The 23,775-nt window shown below is 45.5% G+C and overlaps 1 protein-coding gene across 4 annotated transcripts in view; it reads left to right on the top strand.

Moving 5' to 3' along the window:
• CCM2 (CCM2 scaffold protein) overlaps positions 1-23,775 on the top strand; it is a 76,620-nt gene that overhangs the window by 22,395 nt on the left and 30,450 nt on the right. For 2 of the 4 annotated variants that reach the window (XM_035253332.3, XM_035253334.3), the window contains exon 2: positions 18,783-18,956. The exons of 1 other annotated variant lie outside the window; for it this stretch is intronic. In XM_035253332.3, coding sequence (XP_035109223.1) covers positions 18,783-18,956 — 174 coding nt within the window. Of the gene's footprint in view, positions 1-9,776; positions 9,875-18,782; positions 18,957-23,775 lie in introns of those variants that run through there. One more of the 4 variants, XM_078342387.1, reaches the window with a different exon arrangement.

Here is a 23,775-nt window from a genome sequence, read left to right on the forward strand (position 1 = left end):
AACCTTTCTGGCACCAGGGACCAGTTTTGTGGAAGACAGTTTTTCCATAGACTGGAGTGGGGAAAAGGTTTTGGGATGAAACTGTTCCACTTCAGATCATCAGGCATTAGATTCTCATAAGGACCACACAGCATAGATCCCTTCAGTGGGGGTTCAGGGTTTGTGTTCCTGTGAGAATCTAATGCAGCCCACTCTGTCAGGAGGTGGGGCTCGGGGTAATGCTTGCTGGCCCTCTGCTCACCTCCTGCTGTGTACGGCCTGGTTCCTAACAGGCCATGGACCTAGACCAGTCTGTGTGGCCTGGGGCTTGGGGACCTCTATTTTATAGGATATGGAATTCTAGGTTGACTGTTTTCTTTCTGCATTTTTTTTTTTTTTTCTGAGATAGAGTCTCGCTTTGTCACCCAGGCTGGAGTGCAGTGTGCGATCTTGGCTCACTGCAACCTCCACCTCCTTGGTTCAAGTGATTCTCCTGCCTCAGCCTCCTAGGTAGTTGGGACTATAGGCACACACCTCCATACCCAGCTATTTTTATTTTATTTTATTTTTAGTAGCAACAGGGTTTCACCATGTTGGCCAGGCTGTCTTCAACTTCTGATCTCCAGTGATCTGCCCGCCTGAGCCTCCCAAGTTATGAGCTATCATGCCCAGCCTCTTTCAGCATTTTAAAGATGTAGATTCATTACTTTCTGGGATCCATTGTTTCACTTGAGAAGTTATCTGTCATTTTTGTCATATTTGAATGTCTTTTCTTTGACAAGTTCAAGAATTTCTTTATACTTGATTTTCAGCAGTTGGTTTATGATGTGTTTAGTATGGATATGTTTGTATTTATGATGCTTGGGATTCACTGAGTTTTCTTTTTTTGAGACGGAATTTCTCTCTTGTTGCCTAGGCTGGAGTGCAGTGGCATGATCTCGGCTCACCACAACATCTGTCTCCTGGGTTCAAGCAGTTCTCCTGCCTCAGCCTCCCGAGTAGCCGAGATTACAGTCATGCATCATCAACGCCTGGCTAGTTTTGTATTTTTAGTAGAGACAGGGTTTCTCCATGTTGGTCAGGTTGATCTTGAACTCCCGAACTCAGGTGATGTGCCTGCCTCAGCCTCCCAAAGTGCTGGGATTACAGGTGTGAGCAATTGCACCTGACTGAGTTTTTCTTTTTTTTTTTTTTTTTTGAGATGGAGTATTGCTCTGTCCCCCAGGCTGGAGTGCAATCTCAGCTCACTGTAACCTCCGCCTCTCGATTCAAGTGATTCTCCTGCCTCAGTCTCCCAAGTTGCTGGGATTACAGGCATGAGCCACAACACATGGCTACGTTTTGTATTTTTAGTAGAGATGTCATTTTGCCATGTTGGCCAGGCAGGTCTCGAACTCCTGACCTCAGGTAATCCACTTGCCTTGGCCTCCCCAAGTGCCAGGATTACAGGCATGAGCCACCATGGCTGACCTTTTTTTTGTTTGTTTGTTTTGAGACAGAGTTTTGCTCTTGTTACCCAGGCTGGAGTGCAATGGTTCGATCTCGGCTCACTGCAACCCCTGCTTCCTGGGTTCAAGCAATTCTCCTCTCTCAGCCTCCCGAGTAGCTGGGACTACAGGCGTGTGCCACTATGCCCAGCTAATTTTTGTATTTTTAGTAGAGACGGGGTTTCACCTTGTTGACCAGGATGGTCTCGATCTCTTGACCTCATGATCCACCTGCCTCGGCCTCCCAAAGTGCTGGGATTATAGGCGTGAGTCACCGTGCCCGGCCACTGTTTTTTTTTTTTTTTTTTTTGAGACAGGGTCTACTCTGCTCAGGCTGGAGTGCCGTGGCACGATTTTCAGCTCACTGCAACCTCTGCCTCAGGCTCAAGCCATCCTCCCATCTCAGCCTCTTCAGTAGCTGGGACTACAGGCATGCGCCACTGTGCCTGGCTAATGAAAAAAATTTTTTTATAGAGGTGGATTCTCAGTATGTTGCCCAGGCTGGTCTTGAGCTCCTGGCCTCAAGCTGTCTTCCTGCACCTGGCCGGGTTTTACAATTTGTTGTGGTAGATCAGTTTTGATCTTTGTCCTTACTGTTAGGGTGAAACCTCTTAGTCCTGGAATGTACTTTTTACTCCTGTGATGTGGCCCTTGTGGCATTTCAGATGGATAGCCTCAAGGCAAGACTTGAACTCCAAACTCTCATCTACCCAGCAGCTAGGGAAAGCTAAAATCTCAGCTTTTTTTGTTGTTGTTGAGACAGATCTTGCTCTGTCACCCAGGTTGTAGTGCAGTGGTGTGATCGTAATTTCCTGTGACCCTAACCTTTTGGGCTCAAGCAGTTTTCTCACCTTAGCTTCCCAAGTAGCTAGGACTATAGGCATGTGCCATCTGGCTGATTTTAATTTTTTTTAGAAATGGGGTCTCACTGTGTTGCCCAGGCTGGTTTCAAACTTCTGACCTCAAATGATCATCCTGCCTTGGCTGCCCAGAGTGCTGGGATTACAGGCGTGAGCCCCCGTGCCCAGCCATCAATCAGCTCAGCTCCTCAACCTTCAAGCTATTGTGTCCTTTCTGGGCTTTTGGGAGTCTCACCCCCACTTATGCAGTTCAGGGTTCAGCCACAGATTTGAGGGGACCTTATATTCAGACCTTGGTTACTTTTTAATGGGTCCTTCCTTTCCTAGATTTCCCTCTCAATTTCTGGCTTCTTTAGCAGTCTCAAATCCTTCTTTAACCCCTCAGGCCAGTAAAATTCTAACTTTTTTTCTCTGCTCCACTCCTCTCAGACTAGGGTGTACTCTCAAGAGTAAAGAAATATAAAAGTGGATCTTGCCCAATGATGTTCCCTTCTTTCAAGGGTCATGTAAATTCCAAGTTCCTTTTTTATTTCTTGTTTATCTCCAGTGCCTTCAGAAGATTGCTTTTCACATTTTATCTAGAGTTCATAATCTCACTCTGTGAGAGTTATTTTGATACAGTCTACTCCTCTCTTATGGGAATAAGAACTTCTTTGGGTTTATTTTTTCTTGACAGCGTGTTTTGGAGATTCTTCATTATAGATATATAGTTTCTTTATTTTTCTTTGGGTGGAATGGCATTTTTATCTATGGGCTACCATATTTAAACAGCAGTTCTCCTATGGACTATTATTAGGTTGTCATTTTGCTTAACAAATAATGAAGCAATTAATCTTCCAACCTGCCGTGTATATAATGCATCTGTAGGATTAATTCTTGAAAGTGCAATTGCTGGGAAAGCATATGTGCATTTGTAATTTTAGTAGCTGTTAACAAATTGTTCTCTATAGTAGAACCAAGGTTTATTCTTTTCTTTCTTTTTTTAAATTTTGAGACAGAGTCATGCTCTTTTGCTTGGGCTGAAGTGCAGTGGCATGATCTCAGCTCACCAAAACCTCTCCACCTCCTGGGTTCAAGTGATTCTCCTGCTTCAGCCTCCTCAGTAGCTGGGACCACAGGGGTGCGCCAACATGCCCAGCTAATTTTTGTATTTTTAGTAGAGACGGGTTTCACTATGTTGGCCAAGCCGTCTAGAACGTCTGCCCTTGTGATCTGCCCACCTCAGCCTCCCAAAGTGTTGGGATTACAGGTGTGAGCCACTGTGCCTGGCCTATTCTTTTTTTCTTTATCCACCTCTCAAGAGAACAATTTTATTAGGTGAAAGTGGTATTTGCTAAAAATTTTGGATATTTTCCAAAATGAACTTAATTTTTTTTTTTTTACTAAAAAATACATTTACATCTCAGAAAAAATAGCAAAATATTTGAAAAACTCTGTGCCCACTAGAAACAACTATTATTAGAGTCTTTTGCGTTGCTTTCCTGTTTCTGTAACGCTTTTCTGTGTTTACAGTGCTATTACAGTCTTTTTACCTTGGTATTGTTTATTTAAAACACTCGCTTAGTGCTCACTGTGTAAAGAGCTTTCTGGGGAGCTGTCACTCCCTGCCGGAATCTCCCTCACTGTCTGAGGGTGGCTCATGAGGTGGAGAACATTGAGTGCTGTGTCAGAAGGGCAGAGATCACATGGATTTGAAGTTGTTATGCCAAAGCCAGGTGTGGTGATGTGCCTGTAGTCCCAGCCTACTCATGAGGCTGAGGCAGGAGGATGGTTTGAGCCTAGGAGTTAGAGACTGCAGTGAGCCATTATTGTGCCACTGCATTGCAGCCTGGGTGATGGAGTGAGACCCTTTCTCTAAAAAATAAAAATAACAGGCCGGTAATGGTGGCTCACGCCTATAATTCCAGCACTTTGGGAGGCCAAGGCGGACGGATGGCCTGAGGTCAGGAGTTCGAGACCAGCCTGACCAACATGGTAAACTCATGTCTCTACTAAAAATACAAAAATTAGTCGGGTGTGGTGGCACATGCCTGTAATCCCAGCTACTCAGGAGGCTGAGGCAGGGAGAATTGCTTGAACCCAGGAGGTGAAGGTTTCAGTGAGCTGAGATTGTGCCACTGCACTCCAATCTGGGTGACATAGCAAGACTCCGTCTCAGAATAATAATATGAATAATAAATGAATGAACGAATGCACCAAGCACCATCTTGTCCCCTGGGCCTGCCTGCGGAAGTCTGGTTTGCAGAGTGAGTGAGATGTGGCAGGGGAGTAGTAGGAGGAGAATGGGCCAGGGGAGGAAGAGCCAGGGAGGAGGATGAGGAAGAAGAGGGGAAAGGAGGGGGAAGGAAGGTGGGGTTGCTATTTCTGCTGTTGCCTTGCATGGCTGCAACACTGTTGAAGCTGTCATAGTTTTGCAAACTGTGGGTTATGATTCATTAGTGGCACCTGAAATCAACCATGTAGGTAGCAACCTTTTTTCATGTAAGGATTTAAAGGATACAAGTATAAAGTTGAAGAACTTAAGGAAAAATTCTGCTAGATTCATTTTGAATTAGAGCTGTCAGGTATTTCTTAGCGATCTGTATGGAAAACACCTGGGAGCAATGACAGTTTAATAGCAGTGAGCACACCTAGGACTTTTATAGTCTGAACTGGATTTCAAGTAGTATGGTTACAGTAAGTGAGGGGGTATATATGGGTTTTTTTGCCACAAAATCTGTACTTTGGAAGGTGAATGTCAAGCCGTGAGAACAAATGGAGACTATTGATTTGTGCTGTGTTTGGTGTTCAGAATTAGGCCACATTTTAGTGCATTTCATGTGGGGATCATTTATTTTTTTGGACCAACTTTTTCGTTTCTTTAGAGTTTCTGATAAATTGCTTTTCTTTTTCTTTCAAAAGAAACATTAAATTAAAAAATAGTTTCAGTTGCTTTAGGGGTCCAAGTGATTTTTGGTTACATGGGTGAACTGTATAGTGATGAAGTCTTGCTTTTTATTTTATTTTTTGAGACAGAGTCTCATTCTGTCACCCAGGCTGGAGTGCAGTGGCACAATCTCGGCTCACTGCAACCTCCACCTCCTGGGCTCAAACGATTCTTCTGCCTCAGCCTCTTGAGTAGCTGGGATTACAGGTGCTCATCACCACGCCTGGCTAATATTTGTATTTTTTAGTAGAGACAGGGTTTCACCATGTTGGCCAGGCTAGTCTTGTACTCCAGAGCTCAAATGATCCACCTGCCTCGGCCTCCCAAAGTGCTGGAGTTACAGGCATGAGCACAGCTCCCGGCAAGTCTGGAGTTTTGGTGTACCCATTACCCAGAGAGTGTACATTGTACCTAGTAGGTAATTTTTCATTCCTCACCTCCCTCCGACTCTCCCTTTCTGAGTCTCCAGTGTCCATTATATCACTCTGTATGCCTCTGTGTACCTATAGCTTAGCTTCCACTTAAGTGAGGACCACACCCAAACATCTTTTTAAAAATGTTATACTACAACTGTATTTATGACTGGGTGTGGTGGCTCACACCTGTAATCCCAACACTTTGGGAGGCCAAGATGGCTGGATCACCTGAGATCAGGAGATCAAGACCAGCCTGGCCAACATGGTGAAACTCCGTCTCTACTAAAAATAAAAAAAATTAGCCGGGCGTGGTTGTAATCCCAGTTACATGGAAGGTTGAGGCAGGAGAATTGCTTGAACCTGGGAGGCGGAGGTTGCGGTGTGCTGAGATCGCGCCACTACACTCCAGCCTGAGTAACAGCGACATGCTGTCTCAAAAAAGCAAACAAAAAACTTTATTTACAGAAACAGGTGGCTTGCCTGTGTGGTAGAGTTTACTCAGCCTTTTTCTAGAGAATGCCCTGTTACTGTGAATGAGATTCAGTTTTATTATGGCAGGTAGTGAGATTACTGGGAAATCTTTTTTTGTCCGGTGCATCTTTGTTTAATCATATTTTGATGGCTCTGTATCGGTTTTGAATTTAGTTCTGGGTGTTTTCCTTATACCTAAAGTATAAATTTTCCAGATTTTTGAGTAGCCAGTTCAGCAAACTCTTCAGCTGATTATAATGTTCAGCAAAGCCTCTTCAGCTGATGATAATCTCTGGTGTCACCATTCCAGTCAGTCAAACATTAAATGATTACATACAGACATTGTGGAGTTGCATCTCTGCATGTCCAGGCCAGCCCTTGGTCAAGGGCCAAGAAACATGTTTTTATCATCAAGAACTTCTAGGCTGTTGGTTTACATAATGGAATCTTCTAGATATTCCTTTGTTTGCTTATTGAACAACTGTCATTGTCAACCTGGGATTTCTTTTCTTTGCTTCCTGGGTTGGTTCCACAATTTTTTGGAGTCCACATCTTTTTCTCTCTTGGATCCTATTTAAAGAAAAAGGCTGGGAGTATATATCCTCTAGTATGTTTTCCTAAAGGGGTTTGTAGGGTGTAAAGATCCCAAGGACTGCAAGTGGGAAAATATTTTGCCTTCATCTTAACTGACATTTTTTTTTTTTTTTTTTGAGACGGAGTCTTGCTCTATTGCTCAGGCTGGAGTGCAGTGGTGCGATCTCAGCTCACTGCGACCTCCACCCCCCAGGTTCAAGTGATTCTGCTGCCTCACCCTCCTGAGTAGCTGGGACTACAGGTGTGTGCCACCATGTCCTGTTAATTTTTGTATTTTTAGTAGAGACAGGGTTTCACCATGTTGGTCAGGCTGGTCTCAAACTCCTGACTTCATGATCCGCCCACCTTGGCCTCTCAAAGTGCTGGGATTGCAGGTGTGAGCCACCACACTCAGCTGACATTTTGTTTTTAAATTATCTTTCAGATTTTAAAGTAATTTCCCCACAGATTTTTAAAGGGTTTACCATATTCCCCTTTATCATGATACATCTGATGTTCATCTGAGTCTTACTGTTTTTATAGGTATTCTTCTTACATTTTCTTATTGGAAACTTTAAGTTTCTCTTGAAATTCTGCAGTTTTATGAAGATGAGTCTAAGTGTTCAGGATTTGTCTCTTATATTCAGCCTACTATTTTTTTTTTTGAGACAGAGTCTTGCTCTGTCACCTAGGCTAGAGTGCAGTGGCACGACCTCGACTCACTGCAACCTCTGCCTCCTGGGTTCAAGGATTCTCCTGCCTCAGACTCCCAAGTAGCTGGGATTACAGGTGCCTGCCACCACGCCTGGCTAATTTTTGTATTTTTAGTAGAGACAGGGGTTTCACCATCTTGGCCAGGCTGGTCTCGAACTCCTGACCTCGTGATCCACCCACCTTGGCCTCCCAAAGTGCTGGGGTTACAGGTGTGAGCCACCGTGCCCAGGCTACATTTAGCCCACTTATTATTGTGCTTTTTCTGTCTATAGAGTTGAGTCCATTAGTGTTGTCTTCTGATATTTGTGTCCCTCTTTGATTCTGCCTGTTCTTATTGTTGTTTTAGGAAACTGTTAGACTCGATGGACCTAGCTTCTGTGGCCTTTAATTTTTCTCACATTAAACTTTTTATCTTTTCACTGTATGTTCTAGGACAGGGTTGGCAAACTTCATGTAAAGGACCAGGTAGTAAATATTTTAGGCTGTGTGGGCCGAGGAGCAAAATTGAGGACATTCAGTAGGTACTTAAATAAGAGAGAAAGCAAATTTTTGTAAATTTTTTATTGATGAAATTCAAAGTATAATAATTGAGTGTAATTTTTTGTAATATGGTTCTGCTACTGAGAATGGAATTCTCTTTGGGGGCTAACATTTTTGCTTAATCAGTGTTCAAAGTTGGTGATTCCCTTTATCGAATTGGTGGCAGATGTTCATTTGTAAAACATTTGCAATTGTGGCCACCAGCAGCCAGCCCACATTGGCCAACCCCACAGTTCTCCTTCACATCATTTTTGAGGCTTTCAGCTACATCCTTGTTATTATTCTAGTGAATTTTTAGTGTTGGCCATCATGTTTCTAATTTCTAAGGTATCTTGTTCTCTGTTCTCTCTTTTTCATAGCTGTCTAGTCTTATTTTATGGATGCAGTTCTTCTCAAGTGTCTCTAAGTATACTAGTTAGAATGTAGGCTCTCCTGCCTGTCTCTTCCCGTTTTCTCTTTGGCTTTTCTCTCTCATGCTGACCATAGGGATCATTGTGTTTGTAAAGGAAGGTTGGGGTTGACTAGTGTTCATTGCCTGTGGGTTTTCTTTTTAGTTATGTCTGTTTCCCTGGAACCCTTCCCCTCCCTGCAGTAGCCAAAATAGGGGTGAGGCTGCTCAGCTGAGTGGCATCTCTTTCTGCATCTCACTCCTGTTGAAAATCAGCACTTTGATTGTTCAACCTAATATTTAAAACATTGTAATTGATATGTTTATTTATTGATCTGTGGATATAGTCACTCTAACCAGTTTTGTTTTTTTGGGATGGAGTTTTGCTTTTGTTGCCCAGGCTGGAGTGCAATGGCGAGATCTCAGCTCACTGCAACCTCTGCCTCCCAGGTTCAAGTGATTCTCTTGCCTCAGCCTCCCAAGTACCTGAGATTACATCATCATGCCTGGCTAATTTTTGTATTTTTAGTAGAGACAGCGTTTCACCACTTTGGCCAGGCTGGTCTTGAACTCCTGACCTCAGGTGATCCACCCACCTTGGCTTCCTAAAGTGCTGGGATTACAGGTGTGAGCTACTGCGCCTGGCCAACCAGAGTGTTTAATTAAGTAGCCTTCCCTATTTGCAAACGATTCTGGAATTTTCAGAGTTCTAAGAGCCTTCACTAGCAACAAATCCAGCTTCTCCATTTCTAGATTAGGAAATTTGCCCTAAAGAAGTTAAAGTGAGCTTGCCCAGAGGTACACTGTTTAATGTCAGAGTGCCTCCAGACTCAGGTAGAGGCACCTGTGGGCTCCGGACCATAGAGCCCTGTGTGCCCTGCCCAAGGCCAACCTGGGAATGGAGTTATCTCTGTAAAGATTGTGCTGCCTTTGAGCAAGAGCTGCAAATGGTGGCTTGAACAGACTTGTCACATGTTTCCACCCTTCCTATGAGGCGAGTACCATGGGTCTTCACCAGCAGCATGGCCTGTTGTCCCCAGGAAAGGGCAGCCCCTCACAGTGCTTTCTGCACAGTCCGCTTGTTTGGCTTTGCTCTTGGAATGTGCAGAATGGTGGACTTTCAAGTTAATGTCCTTCAGTTGACTGCAGAGTTTCTGCTGGAAGTGCAGGGAGGCTGCCTGTGGGGTTGGCGTACTGTGGAGAGTAGGGAAAATAAGCTGGTTTACTTTGTGTTTTTTTGTGCGTGCAGACTGTTTGGATTTTGCCAACAGTTTCTGGGTGCTGCCTGCTTTTTAAACTTTTAAAAAATTGTAAATAGCTTCAGTGGCTTTGCAGAAGGAAGCTGTGGTTTCTCGTCTTCCTGTTCAGTCATGTTTTTTTCAGAGGCAGGGCTAACATCTGGCCATATTTTTCAGCAAATTCAGAAGTGAATAGAGAATCCATAGTAGCTATCAGCAGAGGAGAAGGAATCAGAAATTCCTCAAACAGAATTTCACATGGAGTATTCCATGGAGAATGAGGTAGGTGCAAGTTCAGTGGGGAAAGTGCGATTTAGAATGATTGTGTGAGTCCCTTGTGGGTGACTTTCACGGCTGCTTCCCAGGGCTTGCCCATTGTGAGCTAGGGTGGCCCGGTCCCCATGACCTCTGCTTTGGGAGGATGGGGTAGAGGGTTCATTTGCTGGCTTCCTGGTCTGAGACCCTGTGGTAAGGGGCATGTATGGAGGAGAAGTGCCATCCCATCCAGATGGGGTGTATAGGTTGTCAAATATTCATCCGCCTTGACTCAAGGAAGAAGCAGACACAGGTTTTGTATCTTCCAGGGAGAAGTAATTTTCCTATGGATTTGTGGTTAGTTGGGACACAAGAGCTGAGTTGAAAAATTGTGTAGGGAGATGGTCAAGCAAGAGAGAGCACCCAAAGGTGGAATTTTATCCATGAAGCCTGCAATAGTAATGGGGTGCTGCTTGAAGACCTCACCAGATAGATCCTGGCCACCCCCAGTGTGGCCTCCTGTGGGCACAGAGATTCCTGTGCCTTTTTCACTGAAACAAACAGGCAGTAGTGGGCAGAGCTCTGGTTCCCCTTGAAATTGGCTGTGTCCTGAGGTGCGGGTGTACACTGGCTGTGTCGTACTCATCATTTAGGTCTCTCTAGCACCGAGGAAAGGTTCTTTTTTCATTGGTAGGCACCAAAAGCACTTTAAAAAAAAGCTAATCTGTTAGCTGGCACTGCAGGGAGTGCTGGAAGTTTGCTGAAATTCAGATAGGGCTGCAGTGTGGGTGTCCGCAGAGGAGTTCTTTGTCATGGAGCTAGGAGGAGGGGATTTGTCACAGTGCCTCCGATGTGCACCTGAAGCAGTGTGATTTATGAGGGGTGGCAGGTGTCACTCTCGGACTGTAGCCTCTCAATGGACAGAATCGTCACTACAGGTTCCACTGTCTTCTCAGACCCAGGCACTGAGTTTGGTGCCTCTTCCAGTCATTTTCCCTCATTGCTGCTGGGCTGTCATGTGGCTGTCCAGTTGCTGCTTGTCTGTCTCCTATATACAGGGGGTTTTCTGGGGGCAGGGACGGTGGCTCCTACAACCCTAGTGTCTGGCGCAGTTTTGTTTTATTAATTAGACAAAACCCATCTTGTAGTTTATTCATAATGGTTAAGTTATGTGCACAAGTGAAAATGCCTGAACACTAGCAGAGACGTGCTGGGTACTGCTCAGTGCGACTAAGGGTTTTTCCCTTTCTTCCTTCACAGACTTGTTAGCACTTTCTCCAGAGTAATCCTGAGCTCAGTGTTTTGCATGGAGAACTCAGCTGGAAGGTATAGCCATATTATTTACTTTGGCCCCCAAGTAGAGGCCATAATCCCGTGAGTCTGTTTTAGCTGAGTCTTTTAATGGATTCATTTCTCCATATAAATTAATAAACAGGTGCCCTGACTTATAAATCAGTTTCTGAGAATTTGTTGAGTAGACTCATTTACTCCAGATCCTGTTCACCCAAGTGAGCGGATAATGTTGAGCTTCAGATCTAACGAAACTCAAGACCCGCAGTTGGCACCCAAGAGCAAGCCTTGCCCAGAGCCTAAGCCTTGGCTTTGTGTGAGGGGCATTCTCACTAGGTAAGCCCTAGTAGGACAGTTTTAGTTTTAGTTTTTTAACTCAGATGTACATTTTAGGTTTCCAACTTTGAGAGTTGTTTTAAGCTTAAGATGTAAAATATTGCAAGAATTTGTAAGGATCTAGGGGTCTTCCAGAGTGAGTTTAGAAAGTTCTCTGAGGCAGCATATATTCCATATGATGTCTTTGCACAGCACTGCGTAGTGACTCAGAGCCCTGTGTTCCCTCCTCTGGGCTCCATGCTGTGGACTCTGGCAGGTTCCTTCAACCCTCACAGCCTCAGTTTCTTCAGAAGAGACTTAGGCTGGGATAGACCCCACACCTCACCTTGGTGCTGGGTCTCCACTCATGGAAGACACTTAGCCTGGTTTCCTTCTGGGGACTGAATTGGTCCTTTGGTCTCTGAGGTTGAAATGTGATAAGACCATTTGGTGGTGGTGAACAGGCATACTCAATAAAATACATGTTGAATGAAGAACGAATGGTTGCATGGGCTAGTCCCACCTTTTAAACTCTGTGTGTCCATCTATAGTACATTCTAGTGAGTTAAAGAACCCATGGTGTCTCGTTTATTCATGACCTAAGAGTAGAAAAAACAAGAACCCATGGTGGTTTACTGGAATCCTGATTCCATACATTAACAATATTCTAAGCTGTTTAATTATTTCCCTCCTTCCTTCCAGACAGGGTTTCACTCTGTTGCCTAGGCTGAGTGCAGTGGTGTGATCACAACTCACCACAGTCTCAATCTCCCAAGCTCAAGTGATCCTCCCACCTCAGCCTCCTGAGTAGCTGGGACTACAGGCTATTTTTACATTTTTTTTAGAGACAGGTCTCGCTGTGTTGTCCAGGCTGATCTTGAACTCCTGGCGTCAAGTGATCCTCTTACCTCGGCCTCCCAAAGTGCTGGAATTACAGGTGTGAGCCGCTGTGACTGCCCTCAGTTTATTTTATTTTGTTTTTTCTTGAGATGGAGTCTCAATCTATCGCCCAGGCTGGAGTGCAATGTCGTAATCTTGGCTTACTGCAACTGCCACCTCCCAGCTTCTCTCCTGCTTCAGCCTTCCGAGTAGCTGCGACTACAGGCATGCACCAGCACACCCAGCTAATTTTTGTATTTTTAGTAGAGATGGGGTTTTGCCATGTTGGCCAGGCTGGCCTGGAACTCCTGACCTCAGGGGATCCACCCGCCTCAGCTTCCCAAAGTGCTGGGATTACAGGCGTGAATCACTGCACCCGTCCTCAATTTCTTTTTTAACTAGAACTTCCCTTTAAATTTTCTTTCTTTCTTTTTTTAGATTTAAGAGGGACAGGGTCTTGCCCGGGCATGGTGGCTCACACCTGTAATCCCAGCACTTTGGGAGGCCGAGGTGGGTAGATAACTTGAGGTCAGGAGTTCGAGACCAGCCTGGCCAACATGGCAAAACCCCATCTCTACTAAAAATACAAAAATTAGCCAGGTGTGGTGCCTTAATTCCAGCTACTCCAGGAGGCTGAGGCAGGAGAACTGCATGAGCCTGGGAGGTGAAGGTTACAGTGAGCCAAGTTTGTGCCAGTGCACTCCAGCCTGGGTAGTACAGTGAGACTCCATGTCAAAAAAAAAAAAAAAAAAAAAGAAGGGCCTTACTCAGTCACTTAGGCTAGAGTACAGTGGGCAATCGTAGCCCACTGCAACCTTGAGCTCCTGGGTTCAAGTGATTGTCTCACCCCAGTCTTCCAGGTAGCTGGGACTACAGACATATGCCACCGTACTCAGCTTAATTTTTCTTTTTAATTAATTATTACTTGTTTTGAGATGGTCTTGCTCTGTCACCCAGGCTGGAACGCACTGGTGTGATCACAGCTCACTGCAGCCTTGACCTCCCAGGCTCAAGTGATCCTCCCACTTCAGCCTCCCGAGTACCTGCGACTGCAGATGTGTGCCACCACATCTGGCTAATTTTTGTATTTTTTTAAAGATGAGGTCTCACCCTCATTTTACATTTTACATTTTACATTGCCCAGGATGGTCTCAAACTCTGGACTCAAGTATTCCTTCCGTCTTTCCCTTCCAAAGTGTTGGGATTACAGATGTGAGCCCCTGCTCCCAGCATCAGCTTATATGTTGGATTCAAAAGCAACTTCTTTTCCAAAAATCTGAGGTGGCTTGTTGTTCAGTTTTGTATCTGGAATAGTGGAGAGCTCTCCTCCGCCCCCCAGCACCGGCTGTGCCTCCTACCACCCACTGCAGCTGGGAGCTGAGCAAACACTACCTCCGAAAAGCCCTGTCATCCTCAGTGGGAGCAGCAGCCACCCTACATTCTGCACTGAGTGGGGAGGACTTGCAGAGGGAAGCTGCAGAAGATGTGCAATGATGTATTTCTCTACTTAGTAGTGTTAATATTCCACTTTCTAGGAAGACGTACCCATCAATTAAAATTATTTGGGACATTAAAAAAAGAAACGTGTGGTAGCTGCTATTCAAGACTAAGGACTAGGGCCAGAGAGACACCTGCCTCCAAGCAGTCCAGAGTCTGCTTGTTAAACTGTCATGATTTGGAGGCCCACATAGAAGGGGCACGTTCCTCTGAAGCGCCTTGGCTTGCCCTGTCTTTGGTGTACTGGCGTTGCCCTCTTCTGCTCGTCTGTGAGCAGTCAGAAAACCCTATCTCCTGTTTATTACCTCTCCTTGTCTTGCTGCTCAGAACAGCAGCTTTAAGAACAGGGTGGCTGAGGCCTAACTGTACCTTTGGAGCATCCTGTGTGTTTTCAGCATTGGTTGACTGTTTTTACTGTGTATTTAAATTCAGTTACTCTACTCCGGTCTTACTATTTCTGTTTGTCTGTGACTTCATTGAGGGCAGGGGCTGTGTCTCTTCAAACCATAGGGCTTCCCCAGATGCCTAGCCTGGTACAAGCATTCCATTGAGAATCAATACCATCATTTATTGCTGTCTGGTCTGTGCAGACTCCATGCTGGGTGCTGGGTAAGAGCCAAGGGCAGCTGGGTGCAGTGGCTCACGCCTGTAATCCCAGCACTTTGGGAGGCTGAGGTGAGTGGATCACCTGAGGTTGGGAGTTCCAGACCAGCCTGGCCAACACGGTGAAACCCTGCCTGTACTAAAACTACAAAAATTAGCTGGGCGTGGTGGTGGGTGCCTATAATCCCCGCTACTAGGAGGCTGAGGCAGGCGAATTCACTCGAATCTCACAGGTTGCAGTGAACCCAGATCACACCATTGCACTCCAGCCTGGGTGGCAACAGCAAAATTTCATCTCAAAAAAAAAGAGCCAAGGCCAGAGCTGGGCTCAATTTAGGGAAGAACTAATGCTTGGGCAGTAAGAGGCATCTACAGAGGGCCATCCTAGTTTCCTTGCCTTGCAAGATTTCCTCCTATGTCTCACTGCCTAACTGCAGAGAGTCTCTCTTTAGGGATGGGATTGTAGGACAGGGCCCTTAGGGTCCTTCCCAGTGCAGACTATAATTCTGTGTGGGGACTATAATTTTATGACCTGTACATCAACATTAAAATAACAGTGTAGGAAGGTTTCATGTGGTTTGTGGGACCTGTGGATTTGGTGTGGGCTTCTTGGTTAGAGTTTCATCTTGGCAAATCTCTTGTCTCAGAGTTGGTTTCCTGTTGTTCCCATCGGTAGATTACTAACTAGCTGCTAACAGGCAGCTTTGGGAAGAGCCAACAGATGGAGCCAGGCTGCTTGCCCACGCTGTTGGATTCAGAGCTCATCACTGTCCATGATACAGCTAGTTATCATTTAGGAGGAGTGAGCTTTCGGGCCTAGCAGGCAGAAATGGTTTAGGGAAAGCCATTTTCCTGTGGCCAATGTGAGATTATTCATGTCTGTGGAAATAGAAGCTTCCTACAAGCTGGTCTTACGGGTTACATGCCTCTGTATTTCTATAACCTTCAGGCCAGGGTCTTTCACATCATTGGGCCTGGGAGAATAAGTGAGTGGTCAAGCATACACACACAAAAAGTAATTCGTGTGCCATCTGGTCACCCAGGGGTGCCAGCAGAGAGGAAGTCACAGGTAAGCAAAGCCTGATGTGTTTTCAGTGTGGCTACAGAAACATGATTTTTTGCATGGCTAAAATTACATCATTAAATTTTGAGGGCCATTTCCGACTCATAGTTTACCATGATTTCTTGGCTGATAAATCATAGGCGACCATCTCCTGCCATTCTCCCATGAGAACCCCACACTGCAAACTACCTGACATGTCTACTCTTGTCCTGGGGCTCAAGGCTTGTCAGGGATTAAGGAGAATGAAGCCTGAAAGTGCTCCAGGGAATCCTGTCTTCACTGCTGTCGCAGAGCCAGGTCCTGGGCACACAGGGCCACGTGCGTTCTGAGCCTGGGCCAGCCCAGCCAGCTCTTCTGGAAGCACTTTTCATTGTTTTTGGAGGCGGAGTTTTGCTCTTGTTGCCCAGGCTGGAGTGCAGTGGTGTGATCTCAGCTCACTGCAACCTCCGCCTTCTGGTGTCAAGCGATTCTCCTGCCTCAGCCTCCTCAGTAGCTGGGATTACAGGTGCCTGTCACCACCCGCAGTTCATTTTTTGTATTAGACTGGGTTTCACCGTGTTGGCCAGGCTGGTCTTGAACTCCTGACCTATAGCGATCCACCCGCCTCAACCTCCCAAAATGATGAGATTACAGGCGTGAGCCACTGTGCCCAGCTTCTGGAAGCACATAAAAAATTTTTTATTTTTCTTGAGACAAGGTCTCACTCTGTTGCCCAGGCTGGAGTGCAGTGACATGATCACAGCTCACTGCAGCCTTGACGTGCCAAGCTCAAGCAACTTCCTGCCTCAGCTTCCCAAGGAGCTGGTACTATAGTGTGAGCCACCACGCTTGGCTAATTTTTGTAGTTTTTGTAGAGATGCGGGTCCCACCAGGTTGCCTGGGCTGGTCTCGAACCCTTGAGCTCAAGCAATCCACCCATCTCGGCCTCCCAAAAGTGCTGGGATTATAGGCGTGAGCCACCTCACCCAGCCTGGGAGCACTTTCTGTCCCCTCTATGGTTCGTCTTAAGAGAGGATCATCTTGTAAGCTTATTGGTGATCTTAATTTTTCTTGCTTTTATATTTTGCCTCAGTTTAAGTATAATCTGCCAGATGCAGAAAATATATTCGTCCTTCTCAAAAAATACTTAAAAATTCAAATACTAAAATATACAGAGAAAAGTAACTGAAGCCACTGTATATATCATCTGTCTCCAACTGTTAAAACCCTGAGGACCTTTACTCATTCTTACTGCACACTCTCGCCCCAGCCCTGGATGTGCTGAACAGCAGAGAGTGGGACCTGGGAGAGGGCCTATTTCAGGCCAAAGGGGAAAGACTACTCCTGGTCATCGAAGGACTACTCTGGGTCTATGAGAGGACTAGTCCAGGTAGATGGGGGGACTCTTCCAGGTCAATGGGGAACCACTCCAGGTCAAGGGATGACTATTCCAGGTCCAGGGGCACTGTTACAGGTGAAGAAGGTAGATGGTGGGGTGGATTCAGTCAGCCCAAGTGAGAGGAAGCATTTTAGCAGATTACAGGGCTGTAAGCCTGGGTCACAGGTGTTTCACCTGTCGGGGTCACGAATGAAGAGCTTAGGCTGGGATGCTGTTCCAACTTTATTATCTTGTCTGTAGTCATGATGTGTAGGAGACAGTCTGATTATATGTATATATAAAGAGAGCAATGGAAGAAGAGATGAACTTTAACTTACTGTCAAGGTAAATCTAGTCATAAAGTTAACTGTTGGCGTATATTTTGCTTGTTCACAATATATCAGATACGTGCTCAGAGCTTTATGTAGATTATCGTATTGATTACCTATGGTACTTCTCTAAGGATCATTAGCCTGTTTTGCAGACAGTGAGCACTCAACTAACCAATTTGCTTAGTAAGTGCTGCCCAGAGCATGCTGGAGCAGAGGTCCTGCCTAGGACCTGAGGAACATCTGTATTTACTGGCAGAAGAAAGAGAGCTGGCAAAGGGTGCATGAGATGCAGGAAACCCAGGGGACAGAGTGGCAGAGGCATGGTGACAGCATTTAGTGCATCAGTGTCTCGTTTTCTCAGGTTTATGTTCCTTTGGGTGACTGTAGATAGGGCTTGTAGCATGATCTCTCAGCACAGTTTGGGATTGCTTCTTTCTGCCACCCACCTCCACTGCCCCATTGTCAAAAGTGGTGATGAATTGCTTTCTTACAGAGTTATTTTGAAGGAAGTGTCAGGTCTTTTCCTGGGTTCTGCAGGTGAAGCTTTCTGTAATCCTCTCTCTCTTGCTCTCTCATTCATTCTCACTCTTCAAATTGACTTTGATTGTAGGATTAGTTTTCAGAGTCCTCATGAGATGCTGGATAGGGAGTGAGGTCATCAAAGTTAGGAGAGGGTCAGCTGCTAATCAGGGCTTCTCTCCCCCATTTTTTTTTTTTTTTTGAGACGGAGTCTTATTCTGTTGCACAGGCTGGAGTGCAGTGACATTTTGGCTCACTGCAGCCTCCGCCTCCGGGGTTCAAGCAATTCTCCTGCCTTGGCCTCCCAAGTAGCTGGGATTACAGACATGTGCCAGCACACCTGCTAATTTTTGTATTTTTAGTAGAGATGGGATTTTACCATGTTGGCCAGGCTGGTCTTGAACTCCTGACCTCAAGTGATGCACCTGCTTTAGCCTCCCAAAATGCTGGGATTACAGGCATGAGCCACAACACCCAGCCTGGTTTCTCTCTTGTTGATCTGCATTGGAGCTCAACATGCTCAGTGTCCCTACTTGGAGTTACGAGGTCCTCGTTGGGGAAGGAATTGCATAAAAAGCACGGGCCCCTTTAAGCCATTAAGAAATGTGCTTTTGTAGAATGTGCTCAACTTTGACTGTTGAGATGCTTAACTTGTTGATGCCAGCACTGGCCACATCTTCCATCTGTCTCCCGGAGTTCTCAGAAATGAAGTGTCCCAGCTAAGCTGGAAAGAGTGATGTTATGTTTTGTCTTCTGTGGGGAATCTCACCCTTCCTGTCATTGTTTTGCCAGATAACGTTACCTGCCTTCAGTGTGTTGTAGGAACAGATGAAGAACGAAGTCCTTCCATGCCAGAGGCTGCATGGCAGCCCAGCCCCACCCTGCTGGCCTGTGTGCTGGCTGGCTATAGCCCCTCAGCCTTGTGTGCTGTTGGTACGATTCTCACCAGTCTTGCAGTCAGTGATCCCTGTTACATGGGGATGATGGTAGTGATTTTGGCTACTTCTGTTTGTTAACCTTAGGTACAACACAAAGCATTTGTAAATAATGAACTCCAATCATTGCCATTTCTGCCTGCAGCCTGGAATTGTGTCGCCATTTAAACGAGTATTCCTAAAAGGTGAAAAGAGTAGAGATAAGAAAGCCCATGAGAAGGTGACAGAGAGGCGCCCTCTGCACACTGTGGTGTTGTCATTGCCTGAGCGCGTCGAGCCAGACAGACTGCTGAGCGACTATATTGAGAAGGAGGTAAAGGTAAGTCGTCATGGGCCACAGGATGTGCCTGCCAAGCAACAGTGACGGTCGTGCCTGTATCCACCAGACACTCGAGCTTATAAGACACAGCCACACAAATACCTTAGTTGATTACCCATCCCATTCTTGTCTATGGTGATAAATTTAATAATTGGATAACCAGAAACTCAGACTCCTGTCTGCTGTCCCCAGTTTGTTTTTTTCTCTTCTTTTTATTTTTTTAGATGGAGTTTCACTCTTGTTGCTCAGGCTGGAGTACAGTGGCACGATCTTGGCTCACTGCACCCTCCGCCTCCCGGGTTCAAGCAGTTCTCCTGCCTAAACCTCCTGAGTAGCTGGGATTACGGACATGCATCATAACACCTGGCTAATTTTCTATTTTTAGTAGAGACAGAGTCTCTCCATGTTGGTCAGGCTGGTCTCGAACTCCGGACCTCAGGGGATCCATCCGCCTTGGCCTCCCAAAGTGCTGGGATTACAGGCATGAGCCGCCGTGCCCAGCCTGTTTTTTTCTTTAGTAGCAATGCCACCTTCTTTCTCTTGAAGGCTTGGCTATGTGAGTAGTGTGTGCTGCTCCACCAGAAGAGGGTTAAAGAGCTGGGAGAAAACTCACATCTCCTACAATTTGCAGTTGAAAAGAGTTACTTGGTCAAGACCATGACTCTGCCGGTCTTTGACCGTGTAGATTTCAGACCATGTGTTTGAGGCTCATCATTGGGTCTCAAGGGCCTGAGCCCAAAGTACTGTACATAAACCATGCGATGTGCATAAGTTGATTTTTAATCCCTCCCCTAAAATGAAAGTAAATGAATAAAAAGGTATAAAGCCACTGGGCGTGGTGGCTCGCGCCTGTAATCCCAGCACTTTGGGAGTCTTCGGTGGGTGGATCACCTGAGGTCGGGAGTTCAAGACCAGCCTGACCAACATGAAGAAGCCCCGTCTCTACTGAAAATACAAAACTAGCCAGGTGTGGTGGCACGTGCCTGTAATCCCAGCTACTCAGGAGGCTGAGACAGGAGAATCACTTGAATCCAGGAGGCAGAGGTTGCAGTGAGCCAAGATCATACCATTGCACTCCAGCCTGGGCAACAAGAGTAAAACTCCATCTCAAGGGAAAAAAAAAAAGGAAAGGAGGCAGCAGTGGATGAGTTGTCCATAAACATGGAAGAAGGAAACCACTGAGGGTGAGATAACTGAGTTAGAGCTAACACAGCCAGACCCGAGTTCCTGTGGAGGACACAGAGTCCAGGGGGCTCATGCACATGGGGCAGTTCGAATGTCCATGGGAGGGATTTCCACTCTCACCTGGCCCAGCCACATGATTAGCTCACCCCGACCCCACTGGGAGATGGGGCTTTGAACGTGCAAAAACCAATACGGGGCAGATGGGAGAGACCAAGACAAAAGATAAGGAAGTCCAATCAAAGCCTGTATGTGGAATGGAGAGAACTTCCAACTCCTTTTTCAGTCAAGCTTCTAGAATGCCTGCAGCCAGGCCTTTCCCACAATGGAATTCTTGGAAGGGTGCTCACTGGGGAAGTTGAGCAGTCCATACTGGCCCTGGGGGTTACCACCCAGCCAGCCTGAATAAACTCCAACAGTCAGGACTCCTTCAGGCATCCAGCATCTGTCAGCTTTTCAGAGCCTCATTTCAAATATAGGCGGCTAAGTACACATTTGAGGAAAACTTTCAGCTAAAGGCAGAGCTCAAGACAAAAACAGAAAATAGACACGAATGAAACAGCAGCAATGCAAAAAATGGGAAGAAATTTAAAAGTATATGCTGTTTTTCAGAAAGATAGGAAATGTTGGCAGTGACAACAGGATTCTACTTTTAAATAAAAGGTGAGAAGAAGAGCTTCTGGAATTCAAACTATGTTAATTATATATCTTTAAAAAATTCAGCCAGGGCACAGTGGCTCAATAATCCCAGCACTTTGGGCGGCCAAGGTGGGCGGATCACAAGGTCAGGCAATTGAGACCATCCTGGCCAACATGGCAAAACCCTGTCTCTACTAAAAATACAAAAACTAGCCGGGTGTGATAGCCTGCACCTGTAGTCCCAGCTGCTTAGGAGGCTGAGGCAGAGAATAGCTTGAACCTGGGAGGTGGAGGTTGCAGTGAGCCAAGATGGTGGCACTGCACTCCAGCCTGGGCAACAGAGCAAGACTCCATCTCAAAAAAAAAAAAAACAGAGGTATTGAAAGATAAAAGTGAAAAAAAAGTCCCAGAAAGAATATTCAAAAGACAAAGAAAGTTAATAAACAAAAGATGAGAAAGAGAAATTAAAGGAAATTAGGTGATCAATCCAGGAAGTTCAGTATCTGACTCCCAAGAAAAAAGAATGAAAGGAAGAGTGAGAAGAATTTATTAAGACAGTAAAAGAAGAACATTTTGCAGAATTGACTGATGAACATGACTCCCTCCATTGAAAGTTTACTGTCATGTTGACTAGATAGATCTCTAAAACCTCAACTCACAGAAGCCTATTCTTAGAAGTTACTGGTAGATCTGCTGCATCAAAACACAAGGGGAGGCTGGGCATGGTGGCTTATGCCTATAATCCCAGCACTTTGGGAGGCTGAGGTAGGCAGATCAGATGAGAGCAGGAGTTTGAGACCAGCCTGGCCAACATGGCAAAACCCCTTCTCTACTAAGAATGCCAAAAAGGTTATCAAGGAGTGGTGGCACATGCCTGTAATCCCATTTATTTGGGAGGCTGAGGCATGAGAATCGCTTGAACCCGGGAGGTAGAGGTGCAGTGAGCGGAGATTGCACCACTGCACTCCAGCCTGGGCGACAGAGTTAGACACTGTTGCCAAAAACAAAACAAAACAAAACAAAACACAAGGACAAGCCAAGAGTAGGAAAACACCGGTTTAGAGCCCAAGGAGTCACAGAGAAGAGAACAAAGATAATTTCCAGGATGACAGGAAAGCAAAGTCCCAGGAAAATAATCTAAGAAACAGGCTACAGAAGCTCTGGGATAAGTAAGTGTAGACTATATGTTTGGGTGGAAGACTGTATTGAGAAGTTGCTGAAGAAATAGAATAGTACATAGGAAACAAAGCAAATGGAGGTGTGGGGGAATTAATAATAAATCATTTAAAATGAAAACTTAAGGGTTGGAGACTTCTGTTCCTGGGAAGTTGGAGTAGACATTCTTTTCCCTATTACTTCTAGTTAAGTACACCTGAAATCTGAAATCCTTGGACACTATATATAACAACATAAGAACACTCTGAAAGGTAGAGAGAAGGCAGGCCACCCAGGACCCAGAAAACAACCCAGTAGTGATTTCTTCGGGTTGTCTTTTTGCCTCATGTAGTCCAGACTATGAGCTGAAGAAGCTGGCAACCCAGAAACACCAACAGGTACAGGCAGAACCCTCCAAAAAGCCTGTTGCTTCTGACTAAAGGACCAGGAAAGGGGCAGCCTAGTACAAGACAGAAAATATTTAGACAATTGCTCAGTCCATCCAAACATAGCAGAGCTGTGGTACCACCTCTGTTCTTGCTACCAAAGGCTGAGTGAGGGCCTCTTATTCCTCCAGAGAAAGTTGAGTAGGGACCATGGACTTTTATCCATGCTGGGCAGTAACCCCTAAGAAACCTTGTGTGGTTTTGGAGTATTAGTGGAGACCACAGTGGGTAGGCAGTAATGAGGCCCTCCTCTTCCTCCCAACCAGGGAAGTATCAGTGGAAGCCACATGGAGAAGCAGAACTCTCATCATACTCAGCAGTAAAAAAGAAGGAGCCCTTCATGCAGGAGGCCAAGTAGAGAATCTGACCTTCACCCCTGCTTGGTGGTAAAACGGTGGTGTTCCTCTCCCTTCTGAAGAACTAGGTTAAATTTTCCATCATTTTTATTGCTGAGGTCCTGAAGAGAGAGGAGAAAGAGGGAAGGGCTGAAAAGCTTTTCAAAGATCTTCTGGGTTGAAACATTTGGCAAAGGACAAACTTAAAAGATTCAGAAAGCTGAGCAAACGCCAAACGAGAAATAAATCCACTGCTAAGACCCGTCATAGTAGAATTCTGAAAAGTAAAGACAACAACAGCAAAAAATTTTGAAAGTGGCAAGAAAGACACACTTTATTCATAGGGGAAAACAGAATGACAGCAGATTTCTTGTTACTAATAGTGAGGACCAGTGGCACAACATTCAAGTGCGGAGAGACTCTGAGAATCAAAAGGGTAACAAGAGAATACAAGCAACTCCATACACACAAACAGTGGGCCAAAAAATAGACCAGATTCTTGAAAAGCATAAACTTCCACAGTCATCCGATATGAAATAGATCATTTGAATAACCCTATAATTTTTAAAGGAAATGTAGTATTTAATTTGAAAACTCCCATTAAAAAGCTCTTCAGGCCCAAATGGTTTTACTGGAGAATTCTGTCAAACATTTAAAAAATTTAATCTCAATTCTACATATTCTTCCAGAAAAACAGAAAGGGAAGAAACACTTTTTCTTTCCCTCCCTCCCTCCCTCCCTCCCTCCCTTCCTTCCTTCCTTCCTTCCCCATTTTTTTTTTTTTGAGGTAGGGTGTTACTCCGTTGTCCAGGTTAGAGTGCATTGGCGTTATCTTTGCTCACTGAGCCTTGATCTTCCAAGTTCAAGCATCGATCTCTTCTTACCTGAGCTTCCAAGTTCGATATTCCTCTTCCCTGAGCCTCCTGAGTAGATGGTACTACACATGCCTGCCACCATGCCCAGCTAATTTTATATTTTGTAGAGACGCAGTCTCACTATGTTGACCAGGCTGTCTTGAACTCCTAGTCTCAAGCAGCCCTCCCGCCTCAGCCTCCCAAAGTC

Source organism: Callithrix jacchus, chromosome 11, assembly GCF_049354715.1.
Source record: "Callithrix jacchus isolate 240 chromosome 11, calJac240_pri, whole genome shotgun sequence".
Taxonomy (NCBI): Eukaryota; Metazoa; Chordata; class Mammalia; order Primates; family Cebidae; genus Callithrix; species Callithrix jacchus.